This window comes from Rhinoraja longicauda, chromosome 17 (assembly GCF_053455715.1).
Source record: "Rhinoraja longicauda isolate Sanriku21f chromosome 17, sRhiLon1.1, whole genome shotgun sequence".
Taxonomy (NCBI): Eukaryota; Metazoa; Chordata; class Chondrichthyes; order Rajiformes; family Arhynchobatidae; genus Rhinoraja; species Rhinoraja longicauda.
Genome location: NC_135969.1, coordinates 41,711,134 through 41,734,700, shown reverse-complemented (window position 1 = coordinate 41,734,700; position 23,567 = coordinate 41,711,134). Strand labels below are relative to the sequence as shown.

Genomic DNA, 23,567 nt, shown 5'->3' with positions numbered 1-23,567 from the left:
CAGTGTAATGGTGGAGGAGAGGTGAGGGCCTATTTTGACGGTCTGGGGGCGGTTGGTCAGGAAGTCCTTGATCCATTGGCAGAGATTTGCAATGATTTTCAGTCTTCCTTATATATTGTTTTATATCAGTTGCTTTCAGTAAAATTCTTGGGACCTTTTTACATTTACCGACCCAATCTCATTAGGTGTTATTTTAACATATTTCTGCACTTGAGCTCAATGTCATAATTGTGGTTATCTGTTTATAAAGTGACACAGCCTACAGTGTAGAGGCATTGTTTGTTTTGCCACATTTAATCATCATAAGAGCCTCATTTTTTCCATCACTTTGGTGGAGGAAAGGGGATGAACTGCGTCAGTCAGTGAGGTGTGAGTGGAGTCAGTAAGTATTAGAACATAGAACATGGAACAGTACAGCACAGGAACAGGCTGCTTAGCCCACAATGTCTGAGCCGAACATGATGCCGAGATCAACCCTTGTCCAGCCACGCATAATCCATATCCCTCCATTACCCGCACATTCATGTGCCTTTCCAAAAGTCTCTTAAATGCCACTATCGTCTCTGCCTCCACCACCAGCCATGGCTGTGTGTACCAGGCACTCACCACCCTCTGTGTAAAAAAAAAACTTGCCCCGCACATCTCTTTTAAATTCTGCCCCTCTCATCGTAAACCTGTGCCTGCTAATATTTAATATTTCTGTCCTGGGATATAAGTACTGATTGTTTACCCTATCTGTGCCTCTCATAATTTTATATAATTCAATCCAGTCTCCCTACAACCTTCGGCATTCTAGAGAAAACAATCCAAGTCTTTCTAATCTCTTCCTGTGGCTAAAGACCTCTAATCCAAACATCATTTTGGTAAACCTCCACAGCACCCTTTCCAACTCCTCCACATCATTCCTGTAATGCGGCAATCAGAACTGCATGCAATATTCCAAATGCTATCTAACCAAAGTCCGATAAAGCTGCATCATGACTTCCTGACTCTTATATTCAATGCCCCAACCGACGAAGGCAAGCATGCCATGCCGATTTGGACTCCAAGGTCCCTCTGTGCATCAATGCTGTTCAAAGTCATGCCAATAATTGTGTATTTTCCCCTTACATTTGACCTCCCAAAGTGCAACATCTCACACTTGCACAGATTGAATTCTTCCCTGCCATTTCTCTGCCCATTTCTATTGCTGATCTATATCCCTCTGCATACTTTGACAGCCTTCCCCACACACGGCAACCTCAGCAATCTTGGTGTCATCTGTCAACTTACTAACCAACCTATCTACGTCTACGTCCAAGTCATTTGTGTCGGATATAAAGCTGTTCAGTGGGAGTGGGAGCTGGAAGCATATTCTGCTTCCTGGTTCACATGTTAGTTCCAGCTTGGTTCCTCCGACTCTCTGCAGTGCTTGCATCAACACTGATGCATCTTCTCAGGAGTTGCGATCCCAGTTGTCATTGGTATTCTGTACTTAGTGAAGCCTTACTTGACCTTATTGCTTTATCAAATTTTATGCCTGCATTTACATCGTGGACAGTTTTTAACCTTGCCTAAGTAGAAAACCTTCATAACATAATCAGCAAACACTCCATGTGTCGCATCCAGTAAAGCCTATGAGTGTCCATGTACTGCATTAGTCATGTTCTCTGACAAACTTGTTGTTGGCAGTCTTTGATGAACTTAGATGATGCACATAGATGGTTGCCTTCATGCCACAAAGGAACTCCAAGAACCAGTGAAACTTTGTCGGTTTTCAATAGTCTCGTAAATTTCACTCCTGCCAACCCTGTTCAAGGTTAATAAATGTGACATAGATAACTGCCTGTTGTACAAGGTTTTTTTCTTGTAATGATTATAGTGAAGGACTTGCTAATTGTGGAGCATTCAGCTCTGAATCAATATTGAGCTTGATGTGAAAGATCACAAAGCCATAAAATAGCCGTAATTGATTGATAAATACACCAAATGCATATCGAAGCTGCAGCCCTCTTGAGATTCTTTTGGGAACTTGACCCATCCTACTCTAGATTAAGTAAACCATCATTTCTGTGAGTCTGGAAGACATGACAATGAACCAGCGATATAAAGTACTGGATTGACTGTCATAAAGTCTGTAATTATACTTGTCCGCCTTTGTATCTATCAGTGAGTAGATCATGCGGTTGGATGGAACTGGATCCTGGGAGCTATGATTCTCCCATTAATGGACAAACAGCACTTGACAACTTCAAACAGCAGCAACAACTATTCCCCCCTGTAATAAGTCTCAAGAATCATCTGGAAAAGACCTTGTTGCTGGTCATTCCAAAGTCTGCATGAGCAAGGGGTGTGGAAACATTGTGGCACAACATTATGGCCTCAACTAATTTGGCCAAAAAGACCTTCATTTTTTTCACTTGTAAGCTGATGGTCTCAAACAACTACAGCAAAGTCATCTGGCAGCACATGCACAAAGTTTCTATCATCAGAACCTTATCCTCATCCGTCATCGAAACTAGAACTGCAATCTTTTTACAAATGTGTGAGGTGCAACAACATTTTGCAGGTTTAATTTTCAAAACAAATATACGGCCCATCCCTCACATTCACCCCATGTACCCCACTGACCCATTCTTAGTTGTTCCAGATCCATTCGGCTGACATTGGATCCAGGTGACCAGGGCCTGAAATGTGGCAGGGTCTCATGTGACATTGTGTTATCATGTGACATTATGGGACATGAATGGGTCAGATGGGCCACAAATAAAACTACTATACGTCATGTTACTTCGCTGTAAAATATTAAACTATTTGCGAAAGACATACAGCATGAAAAACAAGCCCTTCAGTACAAATTGACCATACGAGCCAAAATGTCCCATCTATGCTATTTCCATTTGCTCTAATTTAGCTTGTATTCCTTTAAACTTTCCTATCCATGTACCTCTCCAGGTGTCTTTTAAATGCTGTTTTATCACCTGCCTCAACTACCACCTCTGGCAGCTCATTACATATACCCACCACCCTCTGAGTAAAAAAAAGTTATCCCTCAGGTTCCCATTGATACTTTATCTTCTCACTTTAAAGCTATCTCCTCTGGCTCTTGATTACCTTACCCTGGGTAAAAGACTCTGTGAAAGACCCTATTAATTCTCCTCATGATTTAAAACATCTCTATAAAATCACCGCTTAGTCTCTTGCGCTCCAAGGAAATTAAAGGATAGAATGTGTGACATAAAATAATGACTGAATTACATCTTATTCTGCTTCACCTGCAACCTCAGAGGGTGTGTTTAAATTTGAGTCAGGATTCCCAGTTCTCCACCAAGGTGTAGGGGAGGAACATTGCTCCAAACAGTCACTGACAATGGACACCGCAGATTTACCTCTGAATTCTTGATGGAAGTTCAGTGTTGCAAGTCCCTTACCAGCATCCAACTTCCTCAAATCTATAGGAAAGAACTGCAGATGTTGGTTTAAATTGAAGGTAGACACAAAATGCTGGAGTAACTCAACGGGACAGGCAACATCTCTGGAGAGGAATGGGTGACGTTTAGGGTTGAGACTTGACTTCTCCAGAAGAAGTCTGAAGAAGGGTCTCGACCTGAAAAGTCACCCATTCCTTCTCTCCAGAGATGCTCCCTGTCCCGCTGAGTTACTCTAGCATTTTATGTCTACTTTCCTCAAATCTATTATTATTTTATATATGAATACAGTCTACATTTATTCTCTGATTTGTCATCTGTATTATACTGCAAAGGACTGTTCACTGATTAGGTTTGATTCCGAGTTATGAACTGTGAATTTCAAACGGATTATTTAAGGGTTTTTTTCTGTGTTGTGTTCTGCCTAGGCTATGATTTGAAGAATTAATTCTTGAATCTGATTTGTTTAGAAATCTTCTTATATTCCCTGAAAACAGCTGATATTTCTGGAGTAATTTAAGGGCTATGTTATTTTTGCATTCGTAACATCACTTTGCTTAGAAGCAGTTAAAATGCATTAGTCCTACAAATGATATTCTATGATGGACTCTGAAACCAGAAATAAAATGAATTGCTTTTGTTCCCTTGGTAACAAATAAATAATTTTCACACAAAAAATCAACACAATGCATAAAATGAGTTGATGTATGCTTCTCAAAGACAATCCCTGGATAAGCTTGTCTGCATATTGTGTAAAATTAAACAATGGTACTCAGATATTTAAATTGGACTTCCTGAATTTGACAGAACAGTGCCATGCTTGAAATGATTGGATTGACAGCATCTACTGTTAGATTTCAGGTTTAATGTTTCCACACAGCGTGGCAAATAAAAGCTGGAGTTGGATAAGATTGCTGGCTTTATTTCTTTGGGCAGCTCAGCTTCTATAACCTATCATTATTGACATCATCGTTTTTTGGAATTTTACATCCTATTTCCATCATTATGATTGATTTATTCTCTGACAAGCATTAATTTCTTCCCATTTGATTGCTTTATACAGCTGGATGCCTTTTATTCCATATTTACAACTGAACAGCAAGACCACGTCAAATCAGTGGAGTACTTGAGGAACAACTTCCGACCACAACAGAATCTAAATATCAGAGTGGTCTACAAGTCAGTAGTCAAAGGGTCCTGGAGCCAAGTAACCGAGAACCCTGGGATCCTACACATCACAGAAGGTACTCTTATTTATTTTAAGGTTTTAAATCAAATCACTGCATTAAAACAATGAAGGATAAGATGTGTTCTACTTTCAAAATCAATGAGGCACATCAGAACATTGCCTCATAGGAACAAATAAATATTCATCTAAATTGGCTTTATAAAGTTATCACAAATGTTTATGACATTTTCTGAATCTATATCTTGCTCTCTTTTGGAATTAGTGAATAAAGGGTAGTGTATGATCAGAGTATATTTTCAGATAGGAATCTCCTCTCTGCTTAAAAGTCTTTGGCAGTGAGGTCTGTTGAAAGTATTGGCTGTGCCAGTAAACTGGTATCGCGGAACCAAAATACAAGCCTAACCTAATATCTAATTACCTTACTAAACCTCAAAGAAAAACCAAAACAACAAACTCTGGCACAGCGGTGAAGAAAATACAACTTAGCTAAAGCACTAATGAAACGGATTGAGATATGTTGGTTTGAGAATGATTATATTGCACATTATAATTTTAACAATTACATCATATTTCTGATATATTTTAAGTATTTTAATATGATTTGTACCAAGATGCATGACTTTATACCAACAACAAAATGCTCACAAGTCAGTTACAATTTATACAGAGGTTTTGATCACAGCCTTAATTCTTTTATATGCTTTTGTGGTAATTTCTTCCTGTGATGGAGCGATTTTGGCTAGTCATCCTTGTTCGCCATAGAGTCATAGAGAGTCTGAAGAGATTCTATCTGCAGTCACTTGTGTCTCCATCATTTCAGTGGTTCTAATTAAATGTGGTGGGGTATAAAGTTCTTCCAGCTGCTTAATGGACAGTGTTAAAATAGGTTATAAGCTGGACTATTAAACAACATGACAATGGGACATCAAATCTGTGTTGAACATTGACTGAGGTCATTAATTGTCTACTCTGTATGCTGCATTGTTCTGCACTGCACTAACATCCTCATCAAATTGGGCTTCTGTATGGTTCACATCACAAACGTGCCTGTGCACAGTTTGGAGATCCAAGGGCACGCTCCAAAAAACTGACACTTCTATTCTGATTTAATCTTTGATGTTTAATCTCACGTTGAAAATTTTGAAAAATGAGTTAATTTTACTTAATTACGCAAGATTACATTAAACACAGTCATCAGTCTTCTGTGAAAGCCCACAGCAATTTGTTTAGCAAAGTGCAGGGCTGGTGAAAATAACTAGCAAAGAGTTAGATGAAATGAATGCGGTTACACATAATTGTACTGTACTGACATTTGTAGCAAGCTTAAGACCCCATCCATTTATGGTGGTAAAAATCTGATATTGCACAGTTGAGAAACTATAGAAAGCAGAAATCTCTACTTTCAAATTGCTTAGTTAGAATTATTATACAGTATATGAACAGGCCATTCAGCCCAGCTGTTCCATGCTGGTATCCAATTTCCACAGCTTCTTCTTATTCTTTCTCACCTATGAGCAGCAAAACTTTCTATTCCTTTCTTCTTCATACTAATAGAGTCATAGAGTGATACAGTGGTGGAAACAGGGCTGAAACAGAGCCTTCGGCCCAACTTGCCCACACTGGTCAACATGTCCCAGCTACACTAGTCCCACCTGCCTGCGTTTGGTCCATATCCCTCCAAATGTGTCCTGTCCATGTATCTGTCTAACTGTTTCTTAAACGTTGGGATAGTCCCAGCCTCAACTACCTCCTCTGGCAGCTTGTTCCATACATCCACCACCCTTTGTGTGAAAATGTTACCCCTCAAATTCCTATTAAATCTCTTCCCCTTCGCCTTGAACCTATGTCCTCTGGCCCTCGATTCCCCTACTCTGGGCAAGAGATTCTGTGTATCTACCCGATATATTCCTCTCATTATTTTATACACTATAAGATCACCCTTCATCCTCTTGTGCTCCAAGGAATAGAGACCCAGCCTACTCAACCTCTCCCTATAGCTCAGACCCTCTAGTCCTGGCAACATCCTCATAAATCTTCGCTGAACCCTTTCAAGCTTGCAATATCTTTCATATAACATGGTGCCCAGAACTGAACACAATACTCTAAATGCCAATGTCTTATTCAACTGCAACATGACCTCCCAACTTCTATAATCTCTGACTGATGAAGGCCAATGTGCCAAAAACCTTTTTGACCAGTTTTTCTACCTGTGACTCGGCCTTCAAGGAACCATGCATCTGCACTCCTAGATCACTCTTCTCTACAACTCTCCACAGAGGCCTGCTGTAGGTCCTGCCCTTGTTAAACATCTCAAAATGCAACACCTCACTTAATCTATCTGATCCTGAAATTATATTATGCCATTCACCCCCACTACTCCCTGCAGCAGTGGGTTTTACATTTTTACCACCTTAACGTAAGAAATTCCAAATTATTATTCTTAATAACTATCTTTTCTTGAATTTGTGCCTTTAATTTTGCTCTTCCATTTTAGCAGAATCTTCAAGGGAAAACATCCCTGCTCATCCTTTCTTGGACATTTCTACAATTGTTTTTCCCAAATCTCAACTGCCTATACCGAGTGTCTTATCATAAGCAGCTCTTGGCTATCTTTGCAAACATAAGGCATAAGCTTACATTTGTGGTCTGAGGAATGTAAAGAAGTAAAAGGCTTAAGCTCCCGTTAATTGGATGTAAGGAGGATTAGGTATGAGAGTTCTGTCGTCGTTAGTGTCTTAAGTGCCTGGGCTCAGCATCCACATTGGCGAAACCATTAATGGCTAGCGCTCCTCTCTGTGAGTGGCCAAGCCACAAAAATGCATCTAAACACTTCCCGTCAAGTTCCTGAGTGCTTCCACTGTCTGCCACGTTAGCCTGCAAGAGCTAATGATGAGTCAGGAAGTACTGTGCTGTATGTTTGAATGATGTGGTATCACCAACAAGGTTAGCAGTTATTGCCCTTGAGGAAGTGGTGGAGAGCTGCTTCCTTGAGTACAACCATTTTCTTACAGTCTTTCTGATAATTAACAATCCCAGGTGGATGGAGCTGCAAGGCAGCAGCTCCACTCTGCTCCTGCCATGGAGCAGCAGAGTTTAAATTCAGTTACTCCAATAAATCTGGAAGATTGATTTAGTAATGATGACTTTGAAATTATTAGGTAGTCATAACAAATTCATGAATGTCTTTCAGGGAAAGAAAGCTGCTGCTATTACCGGGTTTGCTATACATGTGCAGTAGTTGACTCTTAACTTCCTTCTATAAGAGTTTAGCAAGCCGTTGGTTCGTTCCACTGATGAGGCATTTTGCTCAATGGTGCTCACTGTCTGATCAAAAAAAAAGAGTGATGCCCATTCTCTTGTTCTCTCAGTCATATTTTGAGCTGAGTATTGATCAATGGGTTTACTGTCAAAGCTCTTTAAGAACATTACCCAGGCAGCTTTTCTGAATACATTGTGTGTCTGTTTCCCCAAACTTAGCTTTATTATTGTGGAATCTCATTGTCCAGTAAAGCTTGATATTTGCATTCCCAATCTCTACCAATATTCTGTCACATGTTAAGTAGCTAAATGGTGTTGTGAACCTCTCTTCTCAATCCCGCCTTCTCCGCAGTCCCTTCAATCATGTTTAACCCTGGACAGACTTGTAGGTAGTGTGCCTAATGCCCAGAATTAACCAGCATGTGTGATTCTTCATTGATTTCTGCATCAACTTCACTTACACAATGCCTGGCAGCAAACCTACTCCAGCCACGGTGCATTTCATTTTGAAGAAGTGATGGCTGACATTATTTTGTGCAGGACAGTTTTAATTGAACCACACCATCTGTAGTCCCTGCTAATGTATCCAGCCAACAAATCTATAAAGTTGGGATGCTGCCTACATCCTATTTCATGTGTCCATGTGTCCACATTCTGGTGGTCTGAAGCTTATCTCCAGTGATGCTTTGGCAAGCCGTATTGCACCTTAAAAGAGTTGAATTGTCATTCTGAAATAGTGGATGAGCAGATTTGAGATTTTATTTTGTGATGTGTTTCCAGTTTTTTTTTACAGTAATGTTCTTTGACTTTGCCTTTGGGCATCATTAAATAAATTAATGGGAATTGTATGCAAGTATATTTGATTTTTATCCTTTAATTTAAATTGTTGGAAAGCAAAAAGTTTAATTTCTAGCAGACAAATTTAGTTGGCATCTGTTGAGCAATAATTTTATGACTGTGATGTTATTGTGTCCCAGTGGAGGTCACGAGTAAAATCAATTTGATTCAGATTAAATATTCTCAATAAAACTGACTGCGGTGGAATTAGATTGAAACTGGGTCTTGTGTACATATAAAGTACAATGAATTGATTTAAAGATGAGCAGCTACAGATTTGAACCAACCTTGGTGTGACTAATGCCAAAAGACTTGAAATTAGCATTGTAATCACAGTTAACAAAAGCATTTATAAAAGTCCATTTGAATCTTACAGGCAAATAATATAAGGAAATCTTCAGCCTCTTATTGAATGTCAACTATTCTTTGTAATATTTGACACAAGCAGTGGGTTCACTATGATTTTGCTTTACTTCATTGAAAAACACATTCTTATACTGTAATGTCATGCCTATTGCAAGAAATATAAGATTAATTTGAATGTAGCAGGTCCTATTATTTGTGTTTGGCACCGACTGTGGCTGAATTCATTATTCTATTCACCATTGATGATGCTGTGTTGAGGGAGATAAAATGATTCTGAAAGAACATTGAAAGCTCATCTTCATAGATTCAGTCTTTGTCACAGCTTACTGTGATTAAATGAACTCTTTTGGGATTTCATATATTTGACCAATTGAATTTCCACTTTATCACTTAATTGAAATGCATCTTTGTTAACGATTCTGGCTGAATAAGATTGGCACTGTGGCTTGAACACAAAACTGATGGGTTCCAAAACACAAAACCTAACCTAGCACTATCAATAATAATTAATAGTTGTTAGTAAAAGTGTTGGATGGCCCGAGCTAGAATTGAACCTAGATGATTTCTCAAGCATAAGTTCCACCAACTTCTGGATTCCCATGCTCATAAGGAAGTGCCAACCTCAATGGCTATCCTTCACCGTGATTCACTGGCTGCACTCAGTTTCAAACACTTCCTGGGATGCAGCAGTCAAATGCTAGCCTATTGCAAGCCCCCAATTCTCACATTGGAGAATTTGCCTGCTGATCCTGGAACTTGAACAGAGTCCATTCATTTGAATGGAGGTTGATGGTAGTGTACTTGGTTGAGAATAAGGTAATTTACAATTTATTATTAGTTTTGTTTCAATTGACTAAATGTTTTTAAGGTTAATAATGTTCAAGATAATCAAATTCTTTCATTGACTTTAATGGTTCTTGAATATTTGCTATTCAGAAAAAAATGCTATCCATGACAGTATAACATATGGTTAGGAAACTGTCAAAGTATTTTCTTTCTGCCACTTCATGTGCTCATTCGACATGAAAGCATTGCGTCTTGCCAATTCCGCCTACGTGCAGGGGCATGCTGTTTTGATAGTGATAATTCTGTGCAGCAAGTTGCACCAAGTGTACTCGACATATTGGTATGAAGAAGGGTCCCGTCATGTCACCGACCCATATTCTCCAGAGATGCTGCCTGACCCGCTAAGTTACTCCAGCATTTTAATATTCTTTGTTCTGTGATATAAACTAGTATCTGCAGTTCCTTGTTATTACTCCACATATCAGATTGTTCATCAGCAAGTGGTCCACACTTAACACCCTTTTCTGGCATGTTTATTCACACTTAAAGTGCAGTCAAAGTAAACTGTGACTTTTGCATTCATGTAAAAATCAACATCTTCTTCTGAGCAGTGGCAAATCCTCTGCCCATTATAGATCTTGACTACTTTTCTTCCAATCAACACCTCTCCTACGCATTGCAGTAACTCAAACGGAAGATTTTGCTTATTTTTTATTAAATTGGTGGCAAATGTTTTTAAGGATAATAAATTTTAAGATAGTACATTTGGCTTTAATAGTTCTTGGAGGTTTGCCATTCAGAAACATTCACTATCCATGACAGTTTAACTTTCAGTTTCCACTCTTCCCCATTGTTCTTATTATGAAGCCGTCTATTAGAAGCGATAAACATGAACATTTATTTATTGTCTTCCCTGTACAGTTACAATGGTTTTGAAATGGCTGGAAAGTATCAGTGGAAGTTAATCTGTGAACAGGTTTTGTTTTGAAGTAGAGCCCCAATCCGAAATGTCATCTATCTATTTCCTACAGGAAGGCTGCCTCACTTACTGAGTTCCCGCCACCACCTGGCATTTTGCTCAACATTCCAGCATCTGCAGCTTCATGCCTTTTTTTGAAGACTGCTTTACTAGCTGCTCTGCCACCTCTCATAACTCATAGAGGCGGCACAAAAGCGCAGTGGGAGAGTTGCTGCCTCACAGCGCCAAAGGACAGGGTTCGATCCTGACCTCGTGTGCTCTCGGTGTGGAGTTTATACGTTCCCCTCGTGACCGAGTGGGTTTCCTCCGGGTACTCTGGTTTCCTCCCATATCCCAAAGACATGCGGGTTTGTAAATTAATTGGCCGCTGTACATTGCCCCTAATGTGTAGGGAGTCGATGAGAAAGTGGGATAACCTAGAACTTGTGTGAACGGGTAATACATGATCAGCGTGGATTCAGTGGTCTGAAGAGCCTGTTCCCATGCTGTATCTATAAACTCTAAACTCCCGAAAGATGACCAAATAATCCCTAACAACCATGAAAGAATCTTTTGGGGAAAATCATCACAGTCTTGCCTCGGTCTCAACTGGAACACACAGTGCCAGTTGAAGCTGTTCGGAGTTATTACACTAATTGCTATCTTCCCAGAATCCCAGCGGGATAGCAATGCATGTTCCCCTTAACCCGTCTCTTGTAAGTGTTCACAGCTGCCTTTGAATGGAGGACAGGGTAAACAAAACATGTAGACTGCAGCAGGACTCCCAGTGAGTGCTTATTATTGTTCCCCTTCTGTGATTTCAATGCAACGTTTTGTGTTTCTCTGAGGAGAAAATCTGCTCTTGATACAATTTTGTTGTCATTTCTCCTTTATCACTTTTCTTGGCTGGAAAATTGAAATATTCAGTAAAAACAATTCCAAATCTCCACTTCACTAACTCTCTGATCAAAAATTCTGAGATCCGTGCAGATATTGAATTAAAGATTAAATCGCTCATTATTACACCTCTTTGACAAACACAAATGTTTAAAAACTGCATTTCAGTTCAACATTGGTTTATACATTTTCAGCTCATTACGGTTAATTTATAAAATAAAAAATTGGAGAAAACTTGCTGGAGTGATAATGAACTTAAAATGTGATAAAGAGGTGATGTCAACCTGGGTCTGGATGATTTAGCTCCCTTTATTATTCTGATGGTTATTAATACCACTACTGTTATACATCAGTTCATTAATATTCAGTCTTTGTTTTACTTATTCATAAACCTTTCAATTGACAGTTGTCAACACTGGTTATTTAAAAGCAAAGTATTTATAGTCAGTACAAGAAGAGAAAGATGTCTTGTAGACTGCTCTGTTTAAAATTGGCATATTTATGAATCAGACTATCAAGCACAGTGGCGCAGCTGGTAGAGCTCCACCCTCACAGCATCTGAGACCAGGTTCGATTCTGACCTTGGGTGCTATCTGTGTGAAGCTTACATGGTCTGCTTCTGACTGCATGGGTTTTCTCTGGGTTCTTGATTTCCTCCCAGCTTTGTAGGTGATGTGCAGTTTTGTAGGTTAACTGGCCTATGGAAGGGAGTGGAGGCAAAAGTGGGATAACATGGAAAGTGCAGAAGGGGTGATTGGTGGTCGGCATTGATTCGGTGAGCCAAAGGATCTCTTTCCATGCTGTATCTTTCAATCAATTACAGGGAGAAGAGAATGGCCATTGGCACACCTATTTTCCAGCCATTCAATTGACAAAACAATGTGGCAATGTTGCTGTCCACCTTTGACACTAGAAAGAACATATTGAGATGTAAATGGGTGGCATATGCAGTGCAGCAGACGGTGCTGCTGCCTCACAGCTCTAATGAACTCACTTTGTGAGTTTGCACATGGTCCTGTGACCATGTGGGTTTCCACCTGGCTGCTCCATTGGTCATTTTAGTGGCTGTCAAGGGTATTAAACTAATCAATTCACCAATTCAAATGTTCTTGGCTCTAAGCATGAAGTTAAATGTCTTTTCAATTATATTGTGGATATAGTAGAGTAGAGACGACAACTATCAGACACCTCTTCCTACCTATCCCTGGACCATGACCCCACCGATAAACACCAGACCTTTATCAGCAGCACCATCACCGACCTCATCACCTCCGGCGATCTACCCCTCAGTGCCTCCAATCTCATAGTTCCCCAGCCCCGCACGGCCCGATTCTACCTCCTACCCAAAATCCACAAACACAACTGTCCCGGCAGACCCATTGTCTCTGCCTGCTCATGCCCTACCGAACTTATCTCTACCTACCTCGACTCCATCCTATCCCCCCTGGTTAAATCCATCCCCACCTACGTCCAAGACACCTCACACGCTCTCCATCTCCTGGATAACTTCTGGTTCCCAGGCCCCCACTCCCTCATTTTCACCATGGATGTCCAGTCACTCTACACCTCCATCCCCCACAAGGATGGTCTCGAAGCCCTCCGTTTCTTCCTCGACCGTAGAACCAGCCAATCCCCATCGACCAACACTCTCCTCCAACTAGCAGAGCTGGTTCTTACCCTCAACAACTTCTCCTTTGACTCCTCCCACTTCCTCCAAACCAGAGGCGTAGCTATGGGCACTCGCATGGGCCCTAGCTACGCCTGCCTCTTTGTCGGGTACGTCAAACAATCCCTGTTCCAGACGTACTGGCCCCATCCCCGAACTTTACCTCCGCTACATCGACGACTGCATTGGTGCTACCTCTTGCACCCATGCAGAACTCACTGACTTCATACACTTCACCTCCAATTTCCATCCTGCCCTTAAATATACCTGGACTATCTCTGACATCTCCCTCCCGTTTCTGGACCTCACCATCTCCATCACAGGAGACAGACTAGTGACGGACATTTACTACAAGCCCACCGACTCGCACAGCTATCTGGACTACACTTCTTCCCACCCGGTCCCTTGCAAAAAGTCTATCCCCTACTCCCAATTCCTCCGTCTACACCGCATCTGCGCCCAGGATGAGGTGTTTCAGACTAGGGCTTCCGAGATGTCCTCGTTCTTCAGAAAACGGGGCTTCCCCTCCTCCATTATAGATGAGGCTCTCACTAGGGTCTCTTCTACATCCCGCAGCTCCGCTCTTGCTCCCCCTCCCCCCACTCGCAACAAGGACAGGATCCCCCTCGTTCTCACCTTCCACCCCACCAGCCAGCGGATCCAACATATCATCCACCAACATTTCCGTCACCTACAACGGGACCCCACCACTGGCCATATCTTCCCATCCCCTTTTCTCTCTGCGTTCCGCAGAGACCGTTCCCTCCGTAACTCCCTGGTCCACTCGTCCCTTCCTACCCAAACCACCCTAACCCCGGGCACTTTCCCTTGCAACCGCACGAGATGCAACACCTGTCCCTTTACCTCCCCCCCAACTCCATCAAAGGACCCAAACAGTCTTTCCAGGTGAGACAGAGGTTCACCTGCACCTCCTCCAACCTCATCTATTGCATCCGCTGCTCTAGATGTCAACTTATTTATATCGGCGAAACCAAGCGCAGGCTCGGCGATCGCTTCGCTGAACACCTGTGCTCGGTCCGCATTAACGCAACTGATCTCCCGGTGGCCCAGCACTTTAACTCCCCCTCCCATTCCCAGTCTGACCTCTCTGTCATGGGCCTCCTCCAGTGCCATAGTGAGGTCCGCCGGAAATTGGAGGAGCAGCACCTCATATTTCGCCTGGGCAGTTTGCAGCCCGGTGGTATGAACGTCGACTTCTCCAACTTCAGATAGCTCCTCTGTCCCTCCCTTCCCCTCCTCCTTCCCAGATCTCCCTCTATCTTCCTGTCTCCACCTATATCCTTCCTTTGTCCCACCCCCGACATCAGTCTGAAGAAGGGTCTCGACCCGAAACGTCACCCATTCCTTCTCTCCCGAGATGCTGCCTGACCTGCTGAGTTACTCCAGCATTTTGTGAATAAATCGATTTGTACCAGCATCTGCAGTTATTTTCTTATAATAATAGTAGAGTTCTATTGTTTGCAAATGCCTAATCTGCTTCCATGACTTTTTTAAATAAAACAAAAAGTGAAACAGCTCGTGGAGGTGAAATAAAAATTAACAGACAAAGCAAAGAAGAACAGTTCATTAAATATGATCAATTAGAAACATAGAAACATAGAAAATAGGTGCAGGAGTAGGCCATTCGGCCCGTCGAGCCTGCACCGCCATTCAATATGATCATGGCTGATCATCAACTCAGTATCCTGTACCTGCCTTCTCTCCATACCCCCTGATCCCTTTAGCCACAAGGGCCACATCTAACTCCCTCTTAAATATAGCCAATGAACTGGCCTCAACTACCTTCTGTGGCAGAGAATTGGCCTGATACAGAATGGATCTCTAGTGCAAATATTCAATCTATAACATCCAAAGTTTAATGATCACGAAGCAACAACTCTTCAAGAAATAGTTATAAATGTCAATTGTCAACTTATCCTAGAAGTTGAACAAAAGCAATTGTTTGCAAACATTTTATATATGAAGAAATCACAGAGAGTTGTGAACACTGCCCAATCTAGCACACAGAATCTGCTTACTAAAATAGCGCTGAAATTTACCCATGACCTACTATGGTTTTAGGGTCGAGTGGTCTATCTTGCTCCTCTATTATCTTTGCTGTGAAGTAATTGAATCATAGAGTCACACAGCTACATCTACTCCTGTTAGGTTTGGGTTTGGTGTAGATATGGTCAGCTCAACATAGATTACCACATCTACACCAAACCCAAACCTATCAGGAGTAGACGAGGGCATTCGATTCAATTTGAGATACCAGCTATCAAGACAGATGTGTATAGCAATTCATTCTTCCCTCACACAATTAAAGCATGGAATAGTCTTCACCCTAGTTACTCAACCAGACGCAACTAAATTTAAGGCAGCTCTTCTCCAAGAAGCCCTTCTTGCTTAAGCCCATACTCCGCCACGTCCAGTTTAAATTCCATTTGGAATATTTTGGAGGACCAAGAACTAAGAACCTCCTGATTTGATTTATTGGCCACCTTAGTGCAGATGACAAGAATTGGGGTTAGGGTGGGTGGAGTCGATGGGCATGTGAGAGTGAATTGGTGCACGCAATTAAATGGCAGTGACAGGATTCATGAGAATTATCTGAGAGTCAGGTTAGACTTGATCGGCCAAATAGCTTCCTTCTATGTTGAAAGAAAACAGGAATATGAAAAGCCAAAAAAAAAGCAAATTCTGGCAATCTGAGACAAAAACAGAAAATGTTGGAAACACTCAGCAAATCAGACCTTATCGTGAAATTAATGTTTCAAATTGTTGCCCTTTTGACTGAACTATGAAATATTTCGAAACGTAACCTATTTTAACTGGCAGGGATTAAATAACCTAAAGGGAATGTGCGTATCAGGCTGGAAACCGAGAGACCGAATGACGCAAGTAGTGGTGGTGCTGGCTAGGTGAAGATGCTGAAGGCTACTCCTGCTCTGTCTGGAGGAGATGTATTTGGAAGGAGATGGACTGAGGAGAAAGAAAATAAAACTAGAGCTATGATAGTTGTTGGAAATCGGAAGTCAAATCGGCTGATGGAAAAACTACTAGATTAGGCAGCACCTGTGGTGAGAAAACCAAATACATCAAAGCAAACATTTTCAAGGGGGATCATAAGGTTTGTCAAAAATACAGATCAATGATCATTCACCGGAACCAGTTTTTATACAAACTGGAAATGTTTGTGATCTGAAAATGTGGTATTTGATATTGAGGGTATGAGATAGGCCAATATATGAGTTGATGTTTCTCAGGATTATATTAGACTTTGTTGGGATAGTTTGAGATGATAATGACAGAGAGGTCAGATACGAATGAGGTGAAGGATTAAAGTGGAAACTCATGGTCCCTCTTGTTGACTGAACGGAAACGTTTTGTAAAATCTGTCACCAATCCTGCACCATCCATTCTCACATGACTGGTGGAGTCTTTCATGTGCCCTTGGTCTCCAGCATTTCACATGTACTCTTGTTGTCTGCATTCCCCACTCCTTCCCACACTCTACCTTAGCTGCAATTTAAAATCAGTTTGATCTGTAGCTTTTTGTACTTCTCTTGAAAGATCATCAACCTGAAATATTGACGGCTTCTCGCCACAGATCCCACATGAACTGCTGAGAATTTGCAGCAGTTTTGTTTCATGTGAACTTGCATCAGGTTATCCTTGTTCATTCCCAGCATCCACCCGAGTTTGGTGGCAAGCTGATTTCATTGATGTGATCCAACACAGTTGCAGGATTCTATGCGGAACTGGGCAGAGCACTGAAACACAAGCTTGGCTCAGGTCTTTTGTTAAGTGAAATTGAAACCGCTAACCTTAAGGTTTCGACAAAAAAATGGCATAAAAATGTTGTAAGTGTTTGTACGTTGTGGACCAGTGGGAGCTCCTCTGGTTCATCAAACCAACTTTGAGCTGCTGCTGCCTGGGGTTGCCTCCTGACATCACCTCACCCTCCTCCACAGAACTAACCGAGGCCTGCAAACTGTTTGTCATAGTCTGCTGGCAAGTTGTTTGTGGATGCTTGAATGCAGGTGACACTAAGTGCTAAGTTTTTCACTAGTTTTTCATGGACATGGAATCGAGGCTGAATGATTTCTTTGTTGACCTATTGCCTGTCTTGGACTCAACCCAATTTTAACCTCCGTGTGTTTGCAGGGAAACCTGTCATATCTCAATGGAGAAAAAAAACTGCTGGAGGTACTCAGCAGATCGGGCAACAGCAAAATGTTTTTGTCAGCATTTTGAGTCGAGAGCCTTGCTCTGGCTCAACATAAATTACGCATTTTCAGATCACTAGCATTTCCCTCCATAGATGCTGCCATACCTGCTGAGTTCCTCAGTAGTTTTATTTAATCTCAAGATTCCAACAACTGCAGTATTCTGCAGCCTGAATTGCCTACGTCAATGCTAACTCGCTTATTTGAAGCAATTGGCTTTGCATTGATATTTTTCTCTGGTTTTCTTCTTTTTATCTACCATGCTTGTTTCTAATGTGTTTACATGAAGGAGCCGTCAAAGACCAGAGGTTATGCTTGAAAGTGTGGTTGAGAGGCAAGTGTAACACCATGTTGCTTCCTCCCATAACTTAGTACGATTTGGAACTTTCTGCTGCATACCCAATATATTGTCAAATACCATTTATTTCCATTTTATACCTTTCCAATCAAATCCTCTTTGACATTATCGCCTCTGCCATTATCATTTCAAACAATCCACTCAATCCTTTTGATCTCACCTTCCCACAGTTGTTATGGGTTTCCATTTCCCCAGCCTATCACTCTCCAAGTACAGCCCAATCCTCCATCAATCCTTCCATGATTTGGGCACTGGAGTGCAGCAATTACGGTGAGGAGTACAGCGACCTGATTACAAATTTGCTTGCCGCAAATATCTGCTCGGATTAAGAAATCCCAGGCATTCTCCAAAGTGTAAAGTGACACACTGAATTAGCACCCTCTGTCTTACACTCGCATAGTCCTTAAATCCTTGTGAAGGCAAACCCAGTTAATGCGTGGTTTGTTGAGATGTGCTTGGATTTGCAAGCTTTCTTTTGCTGCATAGCAGCTATCCCAATCTTATCCTCACATCGTAAGCTTTTGTATTCCTATTTGGTGAAGGGGACAGTTCACGTAAGCCTTCTGATTTATCATTTGCCTTGTGGAGTAGATAATAGAATATATTCGACAGGAATGAGCCTTGATCAATTTCTACCTAACAAAAAAAGCATTTTCTTCACTTTTATTTCAGCTCACAAAATAATTTCCTTGAGTGCTTTTAATTATCAGGAATGATTGCTATGTCTTTAAAAAATCCTAAAGCAGAATGAACCACGCATACATTTTTAACTGAAACCTTTAAAAATTATTTTAAATGCTTTTTAAATGCATTTTACTTTCTGGTTGAATCTATTAACTTTTATATTTTTCATTCAATTTAGGTCTGACAAATTGATTAAAAGATATATCTATCTGCAGATATGCAGTAGCCTTTCACTACATTTTCCCTTCTCAGCTGGAGTGATGCGTGCAATTACAATCAGATCAGTAAATTATAATTGTTCAGAACCTAGGACTGCCATATTAATCACAATTTCACAGTAAGAATGTTATTAATAAGTTTTCCACTTGACTAGATTAGGCTACAACTGCAAATGGAGAATTTTGCTTTAATTTGAATAGAAATCTCAAAAGTTCAATTAATGACCCATATTTCAAGAAATGAATTTAAGAGTTTAGGCGTGCACAATTGTTGCCAAAATTGAGTTTATAAACATTTCCTGAGCAGATTTTAATGTTATTTTTGCATTTTATTCCTTCCTGAAGGCTGTACTTTAATTGAATTTTTGCATAAAATGCAAAAATCTTCTCTTTGCTGTAGATACCAATTGCCCTCTGGTAGCTACTCCAGTTGATCAGTATTCCTGTCCAAGCTTGGCAAAGGGTCTTCTCATCCATAACTGTCAAGTTCAAATTCACTCAACTGCAACACAACTGTTTAAATTTATCCGTAACAGTGACCATATACAGTTTGCCAAAGAGGGTTACTCATTTACAATTGTAAGAGGGATCATCTCCTTCTTCCTCAGCAGATAAGCTAACAGAACACAAACTGAGGTGGTCACATTCCCTTTGAGTTACCAGAGGAACTCAGTGGGTCAGGCAGCATCTGGGGAGGGAATGGACAGCTGACGTTTTGGGAGGGACCTTTCTTCAGACTGAAGATTCCAGCATCTTGTGTTTCTCTTTGAGTGTAGAATGGCTTAATGCTTCATTTGGTTGGAGCATTTACCCACTGAGGCATTGGGGAGACAAGAAAACAAACCTTCGCAAAATACCCCAAGACAGAAAATAAAACAGCCTGGAATCATTCATGGATATATCCAGCATGTAACACATTTTTGCAATGGGAATTATTTAAATTTAATTAAAATTGTACCTTTGAGTGAAATTGTATTATTTCCATATTTGGAAAAGTTGCATATACTGTTTGCAGTTTTACTCAAGGGATAACAGCATAGTTGTTATTTTACCGTACTGTGCAGGAACCTGGTCTAGGCAATCAAATCTCACCATGGGACTTGGGGATTTTAAATTCAGTCATTAAATAACAGTGGAAAGAAAGTAGTATCAGATGGATTTTTAGATGGAACTACTGGGTTTTTCTGAAAATCCATCAGGTTCAATAACATGCTGTAATGAAGGAAACCTGTTGGCCTTACTCGGTCTGACACAAGGGTCAGGACTCGCAGTGTGTTCTTGATTCTTAATTGTCCTCTGAAATAAGCTAGTGGTCCACTTAGTTCTAGCAAATTGGTAAAAATACATTTCAAAAGAATAAAGCAAGAGAGTGCTTCCATTATCAACCTAAGTTTGATAAAGGCACAACCAGCCCATCAGCCTTGTTCAAAAACAGATGGAGAACTATAGGCAGTTTCACAGCCAATAGAGCTACGGAGTTACAACGCCAGGGTTCAATCCCGACCTCCGATGCTGTGGAGTTTGCACACTTCCCCTGTGACTACGTGGGTTTGCCCCGGTGCATTGGTTGCCACCCACATATGTTGCTAGTTGTTAATTCAATGGCTTACTGTAAATTATTCCTAGTGCAGGAGGATGGTAGGAGAATCCAAGGTATGACAGATCTAATACAGCCAGTTCCATCAGTCTATCTTCAATCCTCAGCAAAGAGAGCTGGGGTTGCTTTCAAAATACAGACTGCATTGTTTGAAAAATGATCTCACCATCTTCTTCTAAAGAGCAAAAAGTGACTAGCCAATAAATGCCATACTAGTGATACGTACATCCCACAGAGGAATAAAAAGAAGCAAGATTTTCACCCTTTCATATACTTTGGTATTTTTGCTGTAAGTTTGATTTCCTCGAAGCCCAAAAAGAATTGAACCCTTAATTGAAAAGCCAATGTACCACTTTGTAGGTTTCTCTTTAAAAACCTGCCTAACTCATCTATCATTTGGACAACTTATCAAACTAAGCAACCTCTGCTCCCTGTGGAAAATATTATTTGGCATTTAGTCACAGAATATTCCAACTTTTGCTGCAGCATTTATCAGCCTGCTAGGTAAATGAGGTATGGCTGCGAAGAATCCATCAGTTTTGAAACCAGCTGCTTTCTTGCAAATTTCCCAAAGCTGAGAGATTTATTGTTCTGCATTCAAAGGTTGCAAACCTGAATGTTCAGATGCATGTTTTTATAGTTGCTTTGATGATCTTAAGATTTGGTATCATGGACAGCAGTAGAATATTATTAATATGGCATGCGAGAAATTCAAATGAAGCAGAGTTATAGATTTTTGTATTTGAACAGAAACACTGGGTTCTTAAAGATCTTTATGTTGAATCTACATCAGTGGTCAATGGCAATGCATCCGAACTATAACAGTGTTTATACTCATGGACTGCAAGATACTATAAATTGAAAATGTTAATGTTTATGACTGGGCTTCGTGGGTTTCTGGAGGGTATTTTGCCCAGATAACATGTTGAAAAGCATCACTTTATTAAAGAGGAGACCTCAGGGAGACCATTGCACATAGAGTAGAGTAAATGCAGGTGTATTCTATAAATAATTACATCAGCATCTAATGTCCCAATAGAATATTTAATGCCAATAGATAATGATAGTGTGCAGGATAATAATAAAATTATAACACAAATATATATCTTAAAGGTTACTGAAGTCCAATTGTTACATCCCTTGGCAAGGTTAACTTACATGCTTCTGACATGACAACATTTTTGCATGGCAAAACTTGCTGGCTCCATCATGGGGTCCCTTAGCACAGTATCATCTCCGTCTGTGTGGACAGTGGCTCTCTCCCCATGAAAATGACCAAGTGATAATTTTCGTCTGCTTCCCCTTTCTGTTCCAGGCCAACAGCTGGACTGAGATTGGTTACTGATAGTAGGGACAAAGCTATATCCTATGATTCAAAATACTGTGCTACCACACTGTCAACATTCAGCATATAACACAAAGTGCTGGAGTAACTCAGCGGGTCAGGCATCAACTGTGGAGAACACGAATAGGTGATTTTTCAGTCTGAAGAAGGGTCCCTGCCCGAAATGTCACCTATCCATCTGCAGTTCATGTGTTTATTCATTATATTAATTGAGGGATTCAGTTACTAACATATGGAAAGGTCAAATAGGGAAAAAAGATTCATTTAGTCTGTGTCATAACGTTATCATGCCTCAGGCATTAGATCAGGAGATCCGAAACCCTCCAGTTGCCTTGTCTTTACAGAGATGAAAAGACAGATCAAAAACACAAGCCCAATTAAAAGGCAAAAATATCTGTCCAAATAATTACCATTTCAAAATATCAATTAAACGAAGCGGATTCATTAGAAATAGATTTCTGATATTTACTGTTAAGAATCTCTTCCTTTAAAAAATCGTTGGCTAAATAGTGTACAACATTCCCCATTTCACAGCTACTATGGAATATTTGTCTTATTTATCAGTCATAGAAGGGAAATGGACCCCATTATAGGCAGGTTAGACAACTTATGTCAAAAACACACTCATAAAAATTGTTTTTTTGAGTCATTTGGAATCTGGTTATAATGTTTGTTTTCTTCTGAGATGAATGATATATATGGTATGTTTATTCTATTAATGGTTTCAATCATTGGATTTTGCAATACATATTAGAAAATAGTCTGTCTTTGCCTATTTCTCCACTCCTTTCCATAACCTTTACTTTGATGTAAATTTTTGGTGTTTAATCATTGGACATTTGAATTCTAAATCCTTAATTACTCAGCATTTAATTCAGTAGCTATTGAACACTGCTATCTTCCGTTCTGATTATTTGCAATCCATTAGATGGTTAAATTTATATAATTTCAACTTCGTCCACAGACCTTTTTTTCTGCCCCATCCTATCTGTAGATAAAAATTGTATTTTTAATTTCAAAGGAAACTTATTGATGGGAAGATGTCATTGTCAAGTATAGATCAATTAAAACTATTGTCATAATTCCTGAGCAAGTGCCTGTGGAACAGAGAGATTCGATATTCAATGCAATTTCCCAACCAGAAAGATTTATAAATGCAAAGTGACATGTACATAGCGTCAATAATTTTCCCCTGGGAGAAATACTGAAGATTGAATCACTTATTATGAGGAGAGAAAATAAATCTTGCTGTTTGACTTACTGACAAAGCGAAAGATAGAATTCAACAGCCGTGTCTTATTTGTTAAAGTTATATGTGAGGACCGGCTAGTTGATTGCAATAAGTTCACCAGTTTGGACGAAAATTTAACCTTTTATTTGGAAGTAAATGGTCAGTTCTTATTCATTCAAGTGGTTTAAATATATGGTGATTTTCTGGGCATTGATCTTTTTATTGGGCCATTAGCTGAATGGTATAACTGTACTCAACAGTATGAATTAATTTACAATCCTAACTATTAAATTGTTTATAACCCTACCTTTCTCTAGCCACCTAGCTCAATAACTCAGCTAATTTCCTCTGTTATATATGGCACCTTGCCTTTATGTAATTTGGAAAAATTGGATAATCATAATTCAGATTTCTTATTTGAAGGGGCAATAAAGTTGGCTTTTTTTAAAATGATTTTATTTTGCACATAATTTATGAAGTATCTTCTTGATGTCATGCTGTGAGTTCAGTTTGAAAGCAGACATTCTGGAGACCATAT

The 23,567-nt window shown here is 40.2% G+C and overlaps 1 protein-coding gene across 3 annotated transcripts in view; it reads left to right on the top strand.

Annotated features, from left to right (window-relative positions):
• The window catches only part of LOC144601950 (receptor-type tyrosine-protein phosphatase gamma-like), a 494,425-nt gene that overhangs the window by 338,374 nt on the left and 132,484 nt on the right, over positions 1 to 23,567 (top strand). For all 3 annotated transcript variants that reach the window (XM_078414576.1, XM_078414575.1, XM_078414577.1), the window contains exon 8: positions 4,471 to 4,651. In XM_078414576.1, coding sequence (XP_078270702.1) covers positions 4,471 to 4,651 — 181 coding nt within the window. The remainder of the gene's footprint in view (positions 1 to 4,470; positions 4,652 to 23,567) is intronic.